General features: G+C 35.2%; 1 protein-coding gene across 1 annotated transcript in view; it reads left to right on the forward strand.

Moving 5' to 3' along the window:
- LOC150085305 (ATP-dependent DNA/RNA helicase DHX36-like) overlaps nt 1-21,500 on the forward strand; it is a 184,096-nt gene that overhangs the window by 75,816 nt on the left and 86,780 nt on the right. The window contains exons 6-7 of the mRNA XM_090374522.1: nt 7,976-8,093; nt 15,112-15,210. Coding sequence (XP_090230648.1) covers nt 7,976-8,093; nt 15,112-15,210 — 217 coding nt within the window. The remainder of the gene's footprint in view (nt 1-7,975; nt 8,094-15,111; nt 15,211-21,500) is intronic.

The following is a 21,500-nucleotide window of genomic DNA, read 5'->3' on the forward strand; positions in this document are numbered from 1 at the left end:
AAGCGTGTGCTACGCACTGCTGCTCCTTCCCACCTGGCTATGGAGGCGCCCTACATATGAGGAACTCATTCCTGAAGTTATGCCATGTATTTTTGAGACACCCTGTATATATATATCCAAGTATGAAAAAGCAAATAGTAAATGTTATAATAAATATAAATATTATAATAAATATTAAATAGTCACATAACCAATTAATGCCATCTAAGACGATTAAACATTACATCGGTCTGTATAAATATGAATATGGGTTAAGTTAATAGTGGTAAGAGTTTTTAAAGGTAAAATATGATATACTAGCTTATCAGGTAAACCAAAAACCATAGCGGGTACCCAACGTGACCTGGAAAAAATATATCAATATATTCCATGACATAAGCAATAAATTATAAAAATATAAAAAAAAAAAAATAAAATAAAATAAAATGTTAATTATGGCAATAAGATACATTGAAAGGGACTTTTTCGAGGGCTAACCCTTTCAATGTATCAACCATAATTAACGAGCTATCCGTTTCTGTAGTCATCGTCCAGCATAACTATATGTAAAATAGTAAGTTAGAGCCAAAAAGTAGTGACGAGAATAAAATTATGTTGATTAATCCCAAATTTAGCAGTAAGCTGGCAAGATGACTGTTAGCCCGACGGATAGCCAAAATTTAAATTTAAATTAGAGAAAGAGTTATAATTATTATTAGGCATATGTGTGTAGTTGATAGTAAATGCAGTCACGGTAGTCTAAGCAAAAGTAACAGTGGGAGCTAGCGCTAACCAAGGCGAATGGAAAAAGGTATAAGAATAGATATAGTACCTCAATCCCCCTCGAATACTCTAATAGTTCATGAGGTATGAATAAATAGGGATAAGAAAGTGAAAGTTAAACAGAAAAGAAAAAGTAAAATAATTAACATAGGATGCAACCTTATAGTAAGGTATCCTGGTTATGGCAGGCAATGCACAGATGTATAGAATGCGTTAAGATTAAAATAAGAATGCTTACCACCGTATAGCCAAAGTACTAAAAAACCACGTGTATTAGCATGTGTAGCATATATAACTACCGATCGTAGCCCCCCTAGGAAATGTAATAGCTAAGTTAAGTGCTAAATTAAGTATAATTACATGTAGCGCCCTCTGCAGTTTTTATATACTGCATAATATTACACATAGAAAGGCCGTCAGATAAGTATCTCTCAAAGTCACAGTAGAAGTTAACAGAATAAGTTCCTACCCATAGAGCAAATATAGGTACGACGTTTTTAATGCGTGTAAGCTATATGCAATTTACTCCATGAGCAGTGCCTACTATTTAGGTTACGTTGGGTACCCGCTATGGTTTTTGGTTTACCTGATAAGCTAGTATATCATATTTTACCTTTAAAAACTCTTACCACTATTAACTTAACCCATATTCATATATATATATATATATATATATATATATATATATATATATATATACACAGTGTCCTCTGTTTCTAAAGTAAAGTACATGCCTTAGCAAAGAATTATTTAATAAAGTAAATTAAAATAAAGAGGATTTAAATTTAGAGTAGAAAAAATAGATATAAGTAATGTGATAGGTATAGGAGAGAATATATAAAGCAGGCATGTATTTTGTGGTTGACACAACAGAGGAACTAAGGAAAAATGCATAGATAGAACAGCTAAAGAACTTAATAAAACAGAGTCCAGAATCAAAAGAAACATGTGGTTGAAACATATATTATATCAAGACAATGGACAGAGAAAACAAAGGGATAAGTATTTTAAAAAAAAATGGTTAAAGAACTTGCTTAACATAATCAACAATTATCACAAGAAAGGACTGGAGACAAAAGAACCATGTGGGTGAAATACAAGGGGGGGTTGAAAAGTTTTTAGCATGACCCATTTTTAAAAAAAATTGACCAATTTAATTATCATGTTTGTGATCAGCGATCGTTTTTTAATATAAAAACCATATATCCAGAAATAAAAAAAAAATTAAATTTTTTTTTGAGCCTTTGAGAAATTTCTTGTCAAATGTGGAGTCAAGGGAAAATCACAAGTTTGAGAAGATGGAGTACTGTGTGATCATAAAATTCCTTCATTTCAAAGGGTTTTTCTGCAAAAGTAATATTTGAAGATATGACCAAAACACTAAAAGAATAATGTCCTTATGCAACTATAAAAAATTGGGTTGGCAAATTCAAAAGAGGCAGTTTTGTTGCTGAAGATGCTCCAAGGTCAGGAAGACCGATTTCTGCATCAACTCCCGAAAACATTGATCAAATTCATGAAATGATACTTGAAAATCAAAGAATTTCAGTTAGAAAAAGTAAAGGAAAAATTGAAAGAAAAAAGGCGTGGGAAATTGAGCAAAGGCATCATCTTCCTTCAAGACAATGGCACTAGCACACAAGGCACACCAGATAATGGCAAAAATCAAACAATTAGGTTTCAAATATTTGGACCATCCATCTTATTCACCTGACCTGGCTCCCTCTGACTGCCATCTACCAATCTCAAAAACTTTTTAAAAGGAAGACATTTTGACACCACAAATGACATCATCAGCGTGGCCAAGGCCTGGTTAGAGGAGCAAACTTCGAACTTCTATTCCAAGGGACTGAAATGCTTGGAGGACTGATGCAAAAAGCGCATTGATACAAGGGGGAAATATGTTGAATAAAAATAGCTTTGATTTTTTTATTTGTCTTTTTTGTTAGGCTAAAAACTTTTTAAACCCTCCAAAAAAAAAAATATATAAAGATGATGACAGTAGAGAACCTAAGCAGTCAAAAGTGTGTGTGTAAAATGTACAAAATATCACTTTTACAAAATGATCTAGAGGATTTCACTGCTGTAGCCTTTAAATAAGGCCAAAAGCTCTGCCTAATTCATTCTTCGGCAATTCGAAATCCCTGATCATTAAGGTCATTAAGCTCACTCTCTGTACTCTTACGTGGTTCAGAAGGATAAAGGTTTGGACAAAATGGTGGATCCCTTGATGTAGATGGCTGCTGTACTTCTTCATGTTATCCAGTTGATGTTCATCAGTATCTTCATCAGAGTGTACAGAAAAATAGTTAGATGGTTCAGGAATAGGTTTGGACAAAATACTTCACTGTGAGGCATGGAACAAAATGCAGATGATATATTTAGGTATGTCACTGTCCACATTTTCTTCATTGTCATCCCTTTTCTAATAGGAGGCACCATACAGAAGTAACAGTCTGTGATGTGTTATGTTGACTCTCTCCATATCATGGGCACTGTGAAAGGTACAAAACATTTTCAATTCATCCACACATTGGGATTTGATATGTCTGGAGTCCAGTTCTTGTCGTGGTCACCTACTTTACATCCAAAGTACAAGAAGTAGGCTTTTTTTATGGCTTGAGTCAATGGATGCTTTCTCGAAGCTAACATGACTTCTCCACATACATAACAGAAGTCATCCGTACTATTCAGAATTACAGGGCATATTAACCTTACAAATACTGTGCAAAAAGTAGGAACCCCTCACAACAAACAACGGTTAACTGAGAACAAATCACCCAATACCTAGTTGTATTCGAGGATTACTGCAACAGAGTTGAAGATGCATTTGAGGTGACAACAACTTATCACATGATGCAGAGCAAGGTGACAGTTGCTGATCATGTGATGTGATGAGAGCGTGATGGTACTGAAACTGCAGTGTTGCCATGCATTTTGCCAAGAGCTGTAGTTGATAATGTAGAGTAACTCGCTAATATGAGACTCCCAACTGTAATTCTAAAACAAGAGTCAGCTGACAAATTTTAATGTGATTTTTGTGTTCAGGAGCATAAAATTAATCAAGATTGGATATTTTTGTTTTCATAACATTTTATATGTTGACCCGTGTAATTGCAGTTGATGAAGTATAGTTATGGTGTTTTGGACCTGAATTAAGATGCGGGAGCCAAGCAAAATGAAACAAATAGCATTTGCTCCTTATGCTTCTCAAGTATTTACATTCATTAGTTTCTGGGGAAATTTTTAATAGCTGCACTGTGTAAAGAGGCCAGATGCATTAAAGTGAGTGTTATTGCAAAGATACAACTATGAGATTTTATCCCAGCCTGCCCACACAGTCTAATTCTAATTTTCAAAGTTGAAAAAGCCCTGGAGGTGGAGCTTTCTCTTCCCCCAACCAATGAGCTGAATATAGCTGTGGACAACACAGCTATATTCACAGTGACTACAATAGTACTCACTGTGAATAGGTTTCCAGCATTAGCCATCTTATCTGATGATGGCAAATTGTTATTGATCAGCAATTGCTAAAATACTGAAAGTTTATAATTGTACTTTTTCATAGAAGTTATTGTAATAACCAGTGGAGTAGCTTAATGACAGAAATAAAACCTTAAAAATAATATAAAATATGCAGCGTCATGTATATCATGTAGAAATTTGCTGACAAACACGCACGCACACACACCTTTTAGGGTTTTGTCAGTGATATACAGGAATTTTACTAGCAGGGATAAGGTGGTGATTATTCCCTTTTTACAAGGCAATGGTTAGGCTGCATCTTGTACTCTTATCGTACTACCTGAATGAAGGCCTCATTTTAGGAAAGATGTAGATCTGCTGGAACAGGTGCAGAGAAAGACAACAAAGCTGGTGAATGGAACAAAAGGATAGTCTTACCAGGAAAGGCTTCAGTTCTGCAAATTGCAGTGTCTGGAAACTAGGCACCTTGTGAGGTGATCTGATTGAGCTAGCTTGGAACTGGTGGCATTTTTTCTCTTGCTCAGACTATACATGAGGAGGCATAAATTCAAATTGAGGAAGGATGGTTGCAAGTTAGATGTGCGGAAGTTTGCCTTCAGTCAGTGAGTGGTTAATTGGAACAAACTTCGATCTGTTGTTATGGAAGTGGATAGTTTGAATAAATTCCATTAAGAACCAGACAGATTATTGGAGGAAATGGACAGGTGATGTGGAGGGTTTTTTTTTTTTGCCAATTCTTTATAAGCCTGCTCTCTTGCATTATATGCCATTACTACTACTAATAATTCATTGAGAAACTGAATAAGCCCCAGGGGCTCACATCTGGTGTTATGGGCTTGGCGCACCCAGGGTCCTGAGCTGGATATCATAATTCTTCTCTTTCTTGGTGATTCCTTTCTACTTCTGACCTCTCTCTCTCTCTCTCTCTCTCTCTCTCTCTCTCTCTCTCTCTCTCTCTCTCTCTCTCAGGGTAACTCGGGAATTTTTTTTGGCTGGTGCAGCCTAAGCCTCAGGCTTCCTTACACCATATGGCTAATAATAATAGGGAGTTATATGCTGGGTAATTGAAATTTTGTCTTTAGATATGGAATCTTCTGTTTTGTCTTGGAAATCCTCCCCCCCACCACATTTTATATTTAGTTTTAGGTGTAGAATTTTTGTTTGATTGTTTTCTGTAGGAGATTGCTACTGAAATATGTTTTTAAAGTAGTCACTGCTCTTTAGCATATTTACTATACAGTTCCACCATATATACCACATCCCCCCTTCAATTCTCTATGCAGTGATGAGGATATTGTTCTATTGCCTACACATAAGAGTGGCATATTGTTGTTTTGAGCTGGCTAGATTATATTCAGAAAGTTTTATCTTTACTAAAGGATTAACAGGTTTATCATCCAGTTCAGGATTCTCCATTAAGTGTGTTAAGGAAGTCAGAGTCCAAAGTTAATGAACTTGTTTATGGTTTCTGGACAAGAAAGTTATTAAAGCTGTACGTTGGAGGATTCAGGTGTTGGGGCATCAGCTTCCTTAATTTTATGGTGTACCAACAGCACATAAGTTGTGTTCTGTTACAGACCATTGTTGCCTGTTGCAGTATCTTGACATGTGAGTTTTCTAAGTATATTGCTTTGTTGTTGTTCCTCCTCATTAGGAGAACCTTTTATGCTGCATTTAGTAGTATTCATTACTTACAAGTTATCAGTGATTTTTATACTTGTGAGAGTGAGGTTATGGTCTCCTTTCGTGGTTTGCCTTTTACTTCTGTCCCTTTGCAACCGGCAGCTTCCCATGTTAGATGGTTATTGAATATGGGCACTCATGCTAGAAGTAGGATCTGCCTCTCTCAGTTTATAATATTTGCAATACCCTGCATAGCCATTTTCACAATAGTGCATGGTATTTCTTTGTATCAGCAGATTCAGAGGACAGCTAAGTGTGTCCTGCTTAACCCTTCTGTTGTTAATATTATTATGGAGGTGGTTGAAACTAACATATTTTTGAATATGTCTGGAGATACCTCCAGAGACATTCAAAAATGTCCAGAGACATTTTTCCAGTAATTCCCTAGAGAATGGCATATGTGTTCCTCACCTTTATTTCCTATCTTCATTTATTCAATTGCTGTGGAGCTGGAGATTGATCATGTTCTTTCTTTATTGGATGTTTAGGTGTAGCATATAAGATTCTACCTTAAACTTTCTGTGTATGTTATAATTTGTTAATTATAAATCATGCCACACAACATCTGCAGTACTGCTTGTTTAACTGAGTATGGGCCTATTTCAGTATTAGTTTTCATTAATTCTGTTCCGGGTAAAATAATGGTGTCACTGGTTAAAGATGCATTGCAGATCCTGCAATGCATCTTTAACCAGTGCATCTCTCTGGATGATCCATCCAGACAAGACTGCAGCAATAATTCAGACACAGCATGGGTTTGTTAAAGGAAAGTCTTGTGTGACAAATTTGATTGGTTATTATGATGTGGTTACAAAGGAACTGGATGCAAAAAATAATTTTGATATCATATACTTGGATTTCAGGAAAGCTTTTGACACTGTTTCACATGCAAGACTACTGTACAAATTGGAGCAGAATGGTATTAAGGGTAAGTTTCTGCAATGGATAAAAGGATGGTTGAGTGGGAGAAGACAGAGGGTGGTAATCAATGGGTGCTGCTCTTTGTGGACTAATGTTATTAGTGGAGTTCCACAGGGTTCGGTTTTGGGTCCACTGTTGTTTTGTATATTTATCAATGATATTGATGAAGGTATATCACGCTTAGTATCGAAGTTTGCAGATGATGCAAAGGTTGGCAGGGTTGTTAATGATAGTAATGGCAGTGTGTTACTGCAACAGGATATAGAAAATTTGGGCAGATGGGCTGAGAAGTGGCAACTGAAATTTAACATTGAAAAATGCAAAGTACTACATATGGGTAGAAATAACCCCAGAGAAACGTACCAACTGTGTGATACTACACTTAAGGTGGTAGAAAATGAAAAAGACCTGGAATTAATTATGCAGTGAGATATGAAGTTTTCTGAGCAATGCAGACAGGCTGCCAGGGCAGGTCATGGGGTGTTGTCAATGATATACAGGAATTTTGTTAGCAGGGAAAGGAGGTGATTGTCCCTCTGTATAAGGCAATGGTCGGGCCACGCCTTGAGTACTGCGTGCAGGTCTGGAGGCCTCATTTTAGGAAGGATGTAGATTTGCTTGATCATGTACAGAGAAGGGCAACAAGATTGGTGAGGGGAATGAAGGGATCCTCTTACCGGGAGAGCTTAAGTTCTGCAAATTGCAGCAGCTGGAGACTAGGCACTTGTGAGGTGATCTCATTGAGGTGTATAAGGACTTGAATGGGTTGAGCACACTGAATTTTGATGTAATTCTTCAGATTACGAACCTAAGGGGGCATAAATTGAAATTGAGGAAGGACAGATGTAGAATAATGTGCGGAAATTTGCCTTTAGCCAGCAGATGGTTAATTGCTGGAACAAACTTCCATCTGTCGCTGTGGAAATTGATAGGTTAAATAAATTTAAGGAGGAACTGGACAAATATTTAGAGGGGATTATTTTGTATTTATTTATTTTTTTTTTTGGCTGATGCTGCATAAGCTCACACGCTTGCTTTCTTGCATCACATGCCACTACTACTACTATATACACTGCTTACATGAATATAGATATATAGATGCTAAAAATTTTTTTTTCTTTAGATTTCAGCCAGGAATTTGCTATCATTTATTTACTAGAGGAAGAGAATCACGTCTGGAAGAATTTCCACTTCCAGAAATGCTTAGAACACGATTAGAAAATCTCTGTCTTCGAATAAAAGTATGATTTTGTTATCTATATCCTCTCCCATATTACTTTACTTGTACATTGATGGTAATAATTCTTAATAATCTAATATTTTTTTATTTTGAATGTAAAGTTTTATACAATTTTCAAACTAAGTTTTTTTTGTTTATTCTCTTGAAAATAGCTTTAAAAATTGACCATAAATAAAAAAAAAATTTATTTTTATTTTTATTTGAATGCTGTTACTCTCAGATCTCATAAACTGATTTTTGAATACTGAAATTTAATTGGAGTGTGAATTTGCTTGCTACTTATTAAAAATTGATATAGGTCAATATGGATGATAATTATAAGACCACATCTTAAAATGCTTATAGTGCAGGCAGTTTTGAATGTTTCTGATTGATTTTTTTTTCCCCTTTGTAATTTTGTTATCTGCAATATTAAAGTATTATAATAATAAATGTAAAAATTTTCAAGTTTTTTCTCTTTATTAATTTTATGGCTATTAGAAAAATAGTCTTATTCTTATGGGTTTAGTAGTATATTTTTTATAATTACTGTAAAAACTTGCTAATCCAGTTACAGTTAATCCGGATTAAAATATGAGAAATTTTGTTCACAGTTGAGTACTTTGAAAGACACATGCGATTTAGGAAGGCAGATGAGTAACTCTGACTGCAGAGAGAGAGAGAGAGATGGATGGAACATACATTACATAGTCTTGCGTGTTGTTTAGTATTTTCGTTGACTCTGAGTCAGATGGATGTTATTGCTTATATCACTTCATTTTCTTTATATGTCTATATGTGTATAAGTTAACATGTATTGTATGATTATGGATTCTAAAGAATTGAAAAGTGGAATAAAAAGAAAACATGTTACTTTAACTATCATTAACAAGCACAAGTGATAGAACAACTTCAAAATGGTGTGCCTGAAAAAAAAAATTGCTGAAGAATTTGGTATTGGCCAACAGACTGTGTCAGATATTAAAAAAAAAAAAAAAAAAAAAAAAAATCTATAAAGACATTTGCTTTAAATTCGATGTAGGGAGTGATAAAAGCAGTATATCAAATAGCCAGCCATTAAAAAAGCCAAAAGAAGTGTTGCAGGAAGAAGCTGTATTTAATTGGCATTCACAGTAATGATGAAGTGGCTTTGGCGTGCAACTCATAAATGTATACAACTACTTGATAAATGTATAAAAAGACAATACATTTATCTATCGATAGATGGATAAATGTATTGTCTTTTTATATATTTTTATTTACTTTCATCAGCATTACCCATATTTTATTTATTAAATTTTCCATTTATTTGTGTTCTAAGTTTTTGTTCTTTTAAGGCTATCTTTTGCTTTGCTTCAATAATCTGGATTATCGCTTAATCCGGATCCCTTCCCCCATTTAATCCGGATTAGCAAGGGTTTACTTTTTCTGCTTTCTAATTACTTTAGTGTTTTTGCTGTCAGGGAATATGAAGCTGCCATGTTTTTTATTGTTCCTTGTCCCTCCTTAAGGGACCCCAATTACAGCAGGAGCTGATGAATAGTATTCCTTCAAACAATTTGTTGCACAATGGGAAGTTTCTTGAAGTTTGTTCACAGAATGTTATGCAAGCGAATGTCACACGATAACTAGGTTCTGTCCACAGTTGCTGTACTTAAATGAAGTTTCTTGCTACTGACGAAACACTTAGAATTTCCTTAAAGAGTATAGCAGAATAAAAAAAAAAAATTACATAAAATATATGTTTGTGGGCATGGGCTTCATGTTCACCCCAGGAAAAAATTAGCATGAAAAAAAAAAAAAAAACCAGATGACTTTAATTGGCATTATTCTGACAGTTGACCTTTTGATGGCAGCTAAAGTTCTGCCATTTAGAAGTCTAAAATGTTGATGGTGCTGATAATTCAGGTTCCACTTGTGAGTCAAAAGAATTGAATTTTTGGGTGGAACCATTCATTCTACAACATTCAGATTCTTTGCTTGCACTGTCTTGGTAATCTGATGAATAGTAATCCTGTATATATATATATATATATATACACATATTATGAATGCCTATAATACAATGGAGGTGATCATGATGTAACAACATTATATTCTCTTCCATTGTTACAACAAGGATGATCTAACATAGTAGAGGAAGAGGTGTGTGGCATCCATACCACATGACATATGACTCTTATTACATGGTGAAATGCTAATGCTATGTTTAATGGAGGCTTTAAGTGGAGAAAACCATGTTTAGCATCCACAGCATAGCTTTGAAATTCTTTTTTCTTCTGTCATGTAGTGTGATTCATATCTTTTGAGATTATGATGGCATCATGGTAAGATCCATAATTATTACTTATTGGGGAATACCACCAGAATGATTCAACTATTTTTGGTAGATTGGTCACCAGGTAGTCTCATAGACTGAACATAATGGTAATGATCTAGGTGTCCCAGAATAGCTAGTGTATAATATTATTATCTCTGCTCTGCTATCCATGACAATTATGGATCCCATCTAGTTATACTTCCAAGGAACTAGGTATAACTTGCCATTTGTATGTCATTTTAAAAATATCATCACCTCATACAACATATCTCTTGCCTCCAGCTTTTATCTCATCTGATCAGTGCATCATGATTGCTTCTGGGATCTAGGCTACGGTATGTGGCTGTGTATTTCCAAAGCTCTTCATTGCAGGTTAGTTTTTGAAATAATTTTGAGGGTTTCTTTTATTTTAATATACTAAACTGTAGTTAATATATAGTTTGAATTCTTATAGTCATGTAGGTTAGTTTATTTTTGTATTTAGATCAGTATTTGGAAAGCTACAGCTTAATATTCAAATAGCTATTGATATTTTGGCAGGAACTTCATAACTTTTTGTAACTTCGTAACTTTTGAATTGTTTGAGCAAGCTCAATTCTGATGAGATTCTTCTTCTTGCTCAGATTACACACTTGAGGGGGCATAAATTCAAATTGAGGAAGACAGTTGCAGAATAGATGTGCAGAAATTTACCTTTAGTCAGTGGGTGATTGATTGATAGCAACTTCCACAATGACAAATTTCTATTTATCGTTGTGAAAGACGATAGGTTCAATAAATTCAAGAACTGGACAAACCTTTGGAGCAGTATGCCACTACTAATGCCAATGCTAGCTTTCTTTGGGTAGCTTAAATTTAATTTCACTAGTGGTTAAAAGTTTTGTTAGCAGTATAATTTCAGTAATACTCAGTTAATTTAAATTCTGTAGTATATTGTAAATTTAAATTTGTAAAGTATTTGGAAAGCTACAGCTTAACATTCAGATAGCCTTTGTGATCAATACTTTGGCCGGAAATTTTGTAGCTTTTGTTCAATAGCTTAAATTTAACTTCTTTAGTGATTTAAATTTTGTCAACGGTTTAATTTCTGCAATATTTTGTTAACATAAATACTGTAATATATTGTAAATTTAAATTTTGTAATCTTTCTAAATTTCAAATTTTATTTAAATTATGATTTCTACAAGATCCACTTACAATACAAAGTCCAGGAGGCGCCTCCGTAGCCAGGTGGGAAGGAGCAGCAGTGCGTAGCACACGCTTCTTGATTAGACCGGGGTTCGAGCCCGTCACCACCAAATACGGAGGATGCGGAAAGGTCAGGGAATGACCACCGCATATTCCCAGAGCAATATGGCCTTAGTTGCTAATGCTCCTAAAAATCAAATAACAACAACAAAGTCCAGGGACATTGGTACTCAAACGGAAATGCCTGCAAGCATTTCTGGTACGAGTCGCAACTTCATCATTTATATAGCCTGTGGCACATATTCTAAGGTTGGTCTAGTAGATAGACCTAGCTCATCTGGCAATTATTTTCTTTGTAACTAATGTAAGGAGTGTAATGATCTCAAGTTACAACTTGTTGCGTTAGGAGAAGAATTTGAGTCACTGAAGAAACGAGTGCTTGCCCTAGAAACAAATGTAACTGGGACCTCGTCGGAGATTCAAGTATTTTCCGACATGCCAAGTGATGCACCACCGATTCGGGTCCCAGAAAAGAATAGTCAAGTGCAGACTGCTCTAGTCAAAGGTGATCTAGTTTTATTGGGAGACTATTTTCATAGAAATGGGTAACATTTTTTTGTAATAAAGATAGATGGTCCAGAACCAGAGTGTGTTTGCAAGGAGCAACAATTGCTGTAACCAACAAGTAGTCAGATTTTAAGGGAGGTACAGAGAGAATTATTATTCATGTGGGGACTAACAATATTAAACATACAAAATGTGACTATCTGTTGGATAAATATAGGATTATGATGAAAAAAATGCTGTGAGTTAGGTCAGAATGTGTGTCTGCAGTTCTGCCCAGACACAATAGGATGAATTATATGCTGAAAGTGGATTAATTTGAGACTTCAGGAAATCTGCAAGGCTCTAGGGCGAAAATTTTTTTATCAGCATGGCCTGCATTTGTAGGTAATACAAATCTATTTTGTAGAGATGGTATTCATTTGAAGAAAGATGGTGCAAGGATTTTTGCCAGTATTATTTAGTATACCCTAGATTCAGGGAAACTGCTAGTTAGAGAGAGAAGGGTAATTTAGATCTGCGTTTATCTGATGAGATGGGTCAAATTGCATTCATATCATGAATTCTTGTTTGTTGCTACAACAGACGATGTTAATAAGATGTTCTGAGGGTAGCAATGTTTAAAATGAGGGAAAGAGATAAAGCTTGCGATACAAACCTAAATAAATAACAAACCTAAATAACCTAAATAAATTATAGATGATTACAGTTTTAACTGTATCTTTGGTAATGTTAATAGAATGGCTGAATTTGAACTCATGGTTAGGACAACTAATGCTGATTTAATAGGGTTATGGAAGTGTGGTGCCACTTGGAAATTGGTGATGACGAGATATGATGCAAATTTATTTAAGCTGTCAACTTCTACAATGACAGATGGAAGTTTGTAATATGAGCAAGAGGAAGGATCCCAAGCATTGAGCATGCTCAAACCATTTAAGACCTTGTATACCTCAATCAGATCATCACTTCACAGGTGCCTAGTCTCTAGATGCTGCGATTTGCAGAACTTAAGCCTTTCTTGGTAAGAACACACTTTGTTCCCCTAACCAGTCTTGCTGTCATTCTCTGTACTTGTTCTAGCAACTCCTTCCTAACATGAGGCCTCCAGACCTGTATGCCATACTCAAGGTGTAGCTTGTCCATTGCCTTATACAAGGGGATAATCACCTTCTTATCCCTGCTAGTAAAATTCCTGTATCATTGACAAGATGCTGTGACCTGCTCTGGCTGCCTGTCTGCACTGCTCAGAAAACTTCAAATCTTACTGCACAATTATTCCCAGGTCTTTTTCATTCTTTACTACCCTGAGTGTAGTGGAGTACCAACAGTTGGTACATTTCTCTGGGGTTACTGCTATCCATATGCAGTACTTTCCATTTGTCAATGTTAAACTTCACTTGCCACTTCTCAGCCCATCTGCCCAACTTTCTAGATCCTTTGCAGTAGCATACTGTGATTAACAACTCTGCCAACCTTTGTATCGTCTGAAAACTTCTACATTAAGCATGGTATACCGTTATCAATATCATTGATAAATAAATAAAACAACAATGGGCCCAACACCGAACCCTGGAATACTCCATTAATAACATTAGTCCACAAAGAGCAGTGTCCATTGATTACCACTCTCTGTCTTCTCCCACTCAACCTGTCCATAGGGACCTTCCCTGAATCCAATGATGCTCCGATAATCATGGCTTGAGGCTTGTTTACCTCCTTTGCTGCCTCTGTTAATGATTGGAAAGATCCCATCCACCCCAGGTGCCTTTTCTATGTTTAGCTTCAACAGTTCCTCTTCCACTTTCCTTTCTATTATCACAGAGTCATTTATCTTCCTATTGGAGTTTGATAAACTTCTGGCATCCCCTTCCCTAAAGAATTCATGTGTGAATATATATGCATAATACCTATTCAATTTGTCAGCAGTCATCAACAGTTAATTCATTGACATCAAGTGGCCCAATGTGATTCAATCCCTTCCTCCTACTGTTAATATAGGCATAGCTTTATTGCTTTTCTTTGCATTCCTTGCCAGAGACTTCTCATAATCTGTTTTAACTTGCCTATCCTCCTTTGACTTGATTACAGACTATTTATATCTACCATAGACTTCTGAATTGTCTGATAATTTATATGCATCCGATGCACTTTTCTTCTCTGCCACTTGTCTCAGTAGTTCATCTGACAGTCTAAGCTTTGAACAGTATTTCTTCATTGGTATGAAAAGTCTGCTAGCTTCTATGATTACTTCCCTGAATGCTTCCCATTTAAAATTTGCTGTTGGTAACATCATCAGTTAGTCCCACTGCATAGAATTTAAAAACTGTCTGAGACTGCTGTAGTCACCCTTACGAAAGCAAAAGCCTTTACCCTTGGCAGTAGATATATCTTTAATTAAATTCCACATTAATACACTGATTGCTGCCACCACTATTATTAATGATCTTATTCAATTTGTTCAGGTATCTAATAGTATACCATAGAATTCTAATCACTCATCAAATATTCCTGTTCCTGATGTTTTTCTTACCAGCATCCAACTCTTCTAAGTACACAGTCAAATTTAGTTTTCCTCTTAAGTTCCTCAGATTATAGTTAGGCAGTGTTCTCCATTATAGTCTTTGTTCAGGTTAGGAATACATATATTATATTCTAGCTGGCTTGTGCATCTGGCTTCCTTCAACGTAAGAATATATTAAGTATATTAATATTCCATGTACTCTGCTAATATCAAAGTTTAACGTTTCATTGCTATAAGAAATAGTGAATGAAAGGAATATTAATTTTCCCATATAAAAAGGGTAGGTTCTAAGTATAATGTGTATAAAATTTGTTAATTTATAATTTATTTTAATTAGATCACAAAATTTCTGTTGTTTTATAAATTATTGGCCACCAATATAGGTTTTTTTATTCTTTTTATGTGTATGTTCATGACTCATGGTATTTTATTTTATTTTTTAAGCTTCTAAAGCTTGGGAAGGTAGAAACATTTTTACAGAAAGCTATGCAACCTCCTTCACATACCACTGTTCAGCTATCTCTTGAGTTTTTGCATATGCTAGTAAGTATTTAATATGGCTAATAGAGAATATTGTTAGTTAACTTCTTTAACTGTTGTGTTTTTTTGTTTTTTTTAACTGCTTTCTTGATTATTTTTTTTTTTATCAGTTTAAAGAAAATGAATAGTAACGGAATTTGAAAATGTAATTTATACTCACTCACTTTGATGTTAATCTTCTTCTTTTTTGCCGTTAAGAATTCTTCTTGCTGGGTGATAGGTTTTCCTCCACCTGTTATTTTCTATCCTGTCAATATGTTTTTCCCATTCCTTTTCTGTTTTATATACACTCATTAATATGTTATATTTTACATTGTTTTTCCATTTCCTTACTTTTAATTTTATCTCTTCACTTTTAACTTTATATCTCTAATATCACTGGGTTCTTTTATGTCCATACAGGCAGGCACTCCACGGCTTACAGAATGCTTGACTTATGGAAATTCGACTTTATGCAAGTTTTTGCCACTCAGTGCAAACTTTAAAAAAAAAAAAAAAAAAATCGTTGGAACGTATTTTGCATCCCATAGGAAGAAATAGAGGTATTGTGAAAATATCGTAATGTGAACCCAATGTAATGTGTTTTTTTTTTTTTTTTTGTAATTTGTTCCAATACCTTGGAAGTTGAAATTTTTGCTATATAACTAAGCTATTTACCTCTCTAAAAGGTAATTTTTATAATGGAAATTGCACTACATTTTCATCATTATCATATGTTCTGTTATAAGAATCAATTTTTGAACACCATTGTGATATTTTTCTAAAACACAGTTCTGGAGGTCACTACCATAAAACAATTTGCACTTTCCAGTTTATTGGGCTTTTCTGTTAGTGCAATCTATTATAAATGGGTAGTAAACTCAATCTTATTGAATTTGTGATAATACCAATAACTGGAATTCTGTGGGTTTTTACCTTATGGTATTATGGTGAAATGAGTTCCCCTTCACTGAAATCTTCAATCATATAAAAAATATAAAGAAATTTTCAGAATCATTTATTTATTACAATGTTGAAGGGAAAGGGAACAACAGAAATGCAGGTATTGACAGTGCTAGGAAACGAAACAAAATTGATTTAGAAATGAAAATAATTAAGAAGTACGAAGCAAGACAAAGTTGCATGGAATTAGGTCTCACTTCTTCAACAGTGAATACCATTTTAAAGGACAGTGTGCATATAAAAGAACATGTTAAAGGATCAATGCATTTGAGATCAACAGTGATCACAAAACAGCGTTCAGGTACTATATCGAAGATGGAAAAGCAGATTCAGAAGCAAGTGCCCCTGAGTTCGATGGCCATTAAAGCAAAAGTAAGAAGTATTTATGAAGATATTATGGATAAGTATGGTGAACCCCAAGCCAAGTTCGTGGCAAGCAATGAATGGTTTAATAGGTTCAAGCATCGCGCTGGTTTCCAAAACATTAAAGTATGCGGTGAAGTTGCCAGTGCTGATTCTACAGCTGTAGAGAAATTTTGTGATATGTTGGAAAAAACCCCTTCTAAATCTCCACAGCCCTCAACTTCCACAGCAGCATGCTTATCAGCTGAGAGTTAATTCTGACAACGATGCTCGAAAAGTAAAACTTGCTGACTTATGCCTGTCTCCTCTCTCTTTTTTGTAATTTTATAATTTTGAAATTTTTGTAATTTTGTATACTTTGTAATTTTTTCTGTGCATGAGATAATAAAATTGAATAAATAATTCTATTTATATGTTTCTCAAACATTTCTTTTTTTGCTTCAGTCAAATTCAGTGCGCATAGTCGGAATTTTCCACAACTCTTTCATAAGTTGTGGAGTGGCTGTATTTTCTATATTAATATATGGACTTAAGAAATTTAATGATTAACATCTGACATTAAAGAATGAGAGCATGGTCTCATAAATCTTTATTGTGACTCTTAGGTGGATTCTCAGAATCATACTGGGAAGAATGCCATGACCTGTGCTAAATACTTCGATTGTAGCTGAAGTTCCTATTATTCCCCATAATATTTCACCACAACATCTGAGCTGATATATATGTTCTGTAGTCTATGATCATAAATATTCTAACATACTCTACATAGATTAATATGCTAAAACCAAAGTTTTAATATGCTTATTGAAGGTCAAGGCTTTACTCTTGATAACGTAGTTAATCATTCTTACTTTGATTTTCAATCATTAACTGTGAATTAGTTAAAGTACCATCTCCTTTAACTGCCAGCATTAGTGTGAAATTTTGTAACATGGGTGTTAGTTGGTGAAGTAAGACAATTAATTACCTTAAGATACAAATAATGTGGGAAGTTTTGAGTGTTTCTCATTGAATTTTTTTTTGTTTTTATTTTTTGGTTATTGTAGTGTTTGCTATGTAAAATTAAAATATTAGAATCATAATGACAGTAGGTTTTTTATAATGGCAGTATTATTATTATAATTTATTATTATGTTACAATACTCAACACATGAACCCTAACATAGCTGAATTGGTCATTGCAAGGTTGCATAGCACATGTTTGAGTGGGCTATGGTTCAAGACTGTATCACTGCTAAATGTGATTAATGATTGTATTTATTGTCAAATGATTAATTTACATACTCTGTTTATACTCATCATCTGACCTAGTGGTCATGCCACAGTATAAAAGGAACATTTATATTTTTTTAGTTTAATATAATAAAATATTTTTAATAACATGCAGAATCGTTAGGTTGTCAAAAAAAAAAAAACACAAAGTTAAAAATCAGTTACCTACAAAATATTGACAAAACTTGAAAAATAGCCTACAGAAGGTTTGGGAGAGGTCACTTGTAATGCTTTATGCTTATGGTGTCATTTGGACTAATGTTTTGGAAACACTGAAATGTGAAACTTTACTGTACTAATTCCCAAATCAATTAGTTAGCACACGGGCAATCTTTTCTAATAAAAACCCAAAGTAGTTAATAACAATGCTTGGTCTTTTGTTTTCTCAAGAAATATAAAATATTTATTGTTTATGCCATCCTCCCCACTGCAAGTAGCCTCTATAAACTGTGGAAGTGGGACGTATCACTGCTGCAGACAATGTGCTGCATGGCAGAAAATGACAAAATCTGCTCACAAAAAGTTACATTTTGGAGAACATTTTGACCTTGTCTCTGAACTTAAAAAGAATTTTTATTATTAATCTTTCCTTTAGAATTTCGATGAAAAGTTCCAAAGAATATAGTTGTTTTATAAAATTAATTTATTTTGTATGAAATTTCTTCATTTTTTTTGTCCTGGGGTGGGTTTTCATGTGTACTAACCTTGACAGATTAAATGTCAGATTTTCTTGAATGCTGTGGCAATACCCATAGCATTCATACAAATCTGACTGTGTTGTGTCTCTGAATCTAGATGATAAAGAAATAAGTATACATAAATATGTATACTTATTTCATTATGAAAACTTGATAATATACATTAATATCTATATTTTGTTTCATCTTGGTGTCACAAATCAGCATGTTGATTTTTGTTATCACATAAATCAATATCAACAACTTAATCTTAATCAGCTATTAATCATAATGTATATGTTGGTCCTGACACAGCAGTCCTCTTGAACAACCCATTCAACTGTTTGTTAAATAGTTTAACAGGTAGAATTAAAGATTCTTAATTTCTATTGATAGTAATCATTAAACAAGTCTACACCACCACTATCATGGAAAATAGTTGGCTTAACTGCTACGAGTGATCATTATGTATTTAACATTTCACTGCTGTGTGTATTACGTAGCCTACATGTGAGCATTATGTGACCATTCATAATTGCATTTTGTGTATCATTATCATGCTCATTTTTAAATACAGCTAAACTTGTAATAAAGAGCTGATGTTAAATAAAATTATTATATTGTGAGAAATGCATGCCTGATGAATACATGGCTTAGATATGAATTCTCCTGAAATAGAACAATTTTCTGTGTTAATAGAGAAGGAAATGTGCTTAAACTACTTTTTTTAGCATTAGCATTAGTAGAGGCATTTGATGCAAGAAAGCAAGCTTATGCAGCATCAGCCAAAGAAAAAAAAAAAAAAAAACCACTTCCACTTCACCCCTCTGTTCGTTCAAAATACCTGTCCAGCTGAGCCTTAAACTTATTTAGGCTATCAACCTCCACCACAAGGGATGGAAGTCTGTTCCACCAACCAACCACCCGCTGGCTAAAGGCAAATTTCCGCACGTCTATCCTACATCTGTTTTTCCTCAATTTGAATTTATACCCTCTCAGGTGATTTTTCTGAGCTAGAGGAAGAATCCCATCAGCATTGAGCATGCTTAAACCATTCAAGGCTTTATACACCTCTATCAGATCACCTCGCTGGTGCCTAGTCTCCAGACACTGTAATTTGCAAAACTTAAGCCTTTCTTCGTAAGAGTGCCCCTTTGTTCCATTCACTAATCTTGTTGCCCTTCTCTGTACTCGTTCCAGCAGCTCTACATCCTTTTTGAAATGAGGCCTCCAGACCTGTATACAGTACTCTAGGTGTGGCCTCACCATTGCCTTATACAATGGAATAATCACCTCCTTATCCCTGCTGGAAAAATTCCTCTATATCATTGACAATACTCCATGAGCTACTCTTGCATACCATCTGCACTGCTCAGAGAACTTCATATCTGCCTGCACAACCACCCCCAAGTCCCTTTCATTCTCTACCACTGTCAGTGTAGTACCACAGAGTTGATACGTTGCTCTGGGGTTGATGTTTCCCATGTGTAGTACTTTACATTTGTCAATGTTAAACTTCATTTGCCACCTCTCAGCCCATCTGCTCAACCTTTCCAGATCCTGTTGCAGCAGCACAGTGTCAGTAGTGTCCTTGACAACCCTGCCAACCTTTGTATCGTCTGCAAACTTGGACATTAAGCTTGATATACCATCATCAATATCATTTATAAATACAGAAAACAATAATGGACCCAACACTGAGCCCTGAGGGACTCCACTAATAACATTAGTCCACGATGAGCAGTGTCCATTGATTACCACTCTCTGTCTTCTCCCCCTCAACCATCCCTTTATCCATAGCAGCAATTTGCCTCCAATGTCACACTGCTCCAATTTGTGTAGCAGTCTTCCATGTGCAACAGTATCAAAAGCCTTTCTAAGATCCAAGTATATAATATCAAAGTTATTCCCTGCATCCAGTTCTTTTGTGACTGCATCATAGTATCTAATCAAGTTGGTCAGGCAAGACTTCCCCTTAACAAAACCATGCTGTGTCTGAGCTATAACTGAAGTCTTGTCTAAACGATCCTGCAGTGCTTCTTTAACCAGTGCCTCCATTAATTTTCCTGGAACAGAAGTTAAGCTCACAGGTCTATAATTACTTGTGTCAGCCTTCGATCCTCCTTTGTGAATTGGGGTCACATTTGCACATTTCCAGTCTATGGGTACCGCCCCTGAGTCCAAGGAAGCTCTCATAATTATCTTCCTTTGCTGCCTCCTTTAATATAACTGGATAGATCCCATCCACCCCGGGTGCCTTTCTTGTGTTTATCTTCAACAGTTTCTCCTCCACTTTACTCCCAGTTATTTCAAGATTCTGTAGCTTACTGCTAGAGTTGAATACACCTCTGGCATTCCCCTTGCTGAATAACTCCTCATGTGTGAATGTCGATGCAAAATATTCATTTAGTTTGTTAGCTACCTGAGCAGGATCATCAAAAGTTGACCCATCAATATCAAGTGGACCAATTCACTTCCTTGCTGTTTTTCTTTGCATCCCTTGCCAAGGATTTCTCGTAATCTGCCTTCGCCTGCCTAACCTCCTTTGTAACTTGGTTGCATATCAACTTGTATCTATCATAGGCTTCTGTGTCATGTGTTAATTTGTTAGTATCCCATGCATTTTTCTTCTCTGCCATATGCCTCATTAGTTCATCTCAGCCGACCGGGCTAGCCGAGTGGGTAAAGTACCTGCCCGGCAACCCAAAGGTCGCGGGTTCGATTCCCGCCTCGGGCTTGGATCAAAGTACTGCAAAAAAAACCTTGGGAGGTGCAATATGGCCACAGAAGCCGATGCGCCAACAACTACCAAATCAAAAAAAAAAAAAAAAAAAAAATTAGTTCATCTGACATCCATTTTGGCCTAAACCTTGAACAATATTTCTTAGTTGGTATGTAAAGCCTAGTAGCTTCCAAGATAAGTTCTTTGAATGCTTCCCATTTTGAATTTGCTGTTGGTAACATCATCAGTTGGTCCCACTGTATAGAATTTAAATACTGTCTCAGTCCATCGTAGTCGCCTTTACGGAAGCAATAACC

Source organism: Mastigoproctus giganteus, chromosome 5 (assembly GCF_048544385.1).
Source record: "Mastigoproctus giganteus isolate SK-2022 chromosome 5, ASM4854438v1, whole genome shotgun sequence".
In the NCBI taxonomy this organism is placed as follows: domain Eukaryota; kingdom Metazoa; phylum Arthropoda; class Arachnida; order Uropygi; family Thelyphonidae; genus Mastigoproctus; species Mastigoproctus giganteus.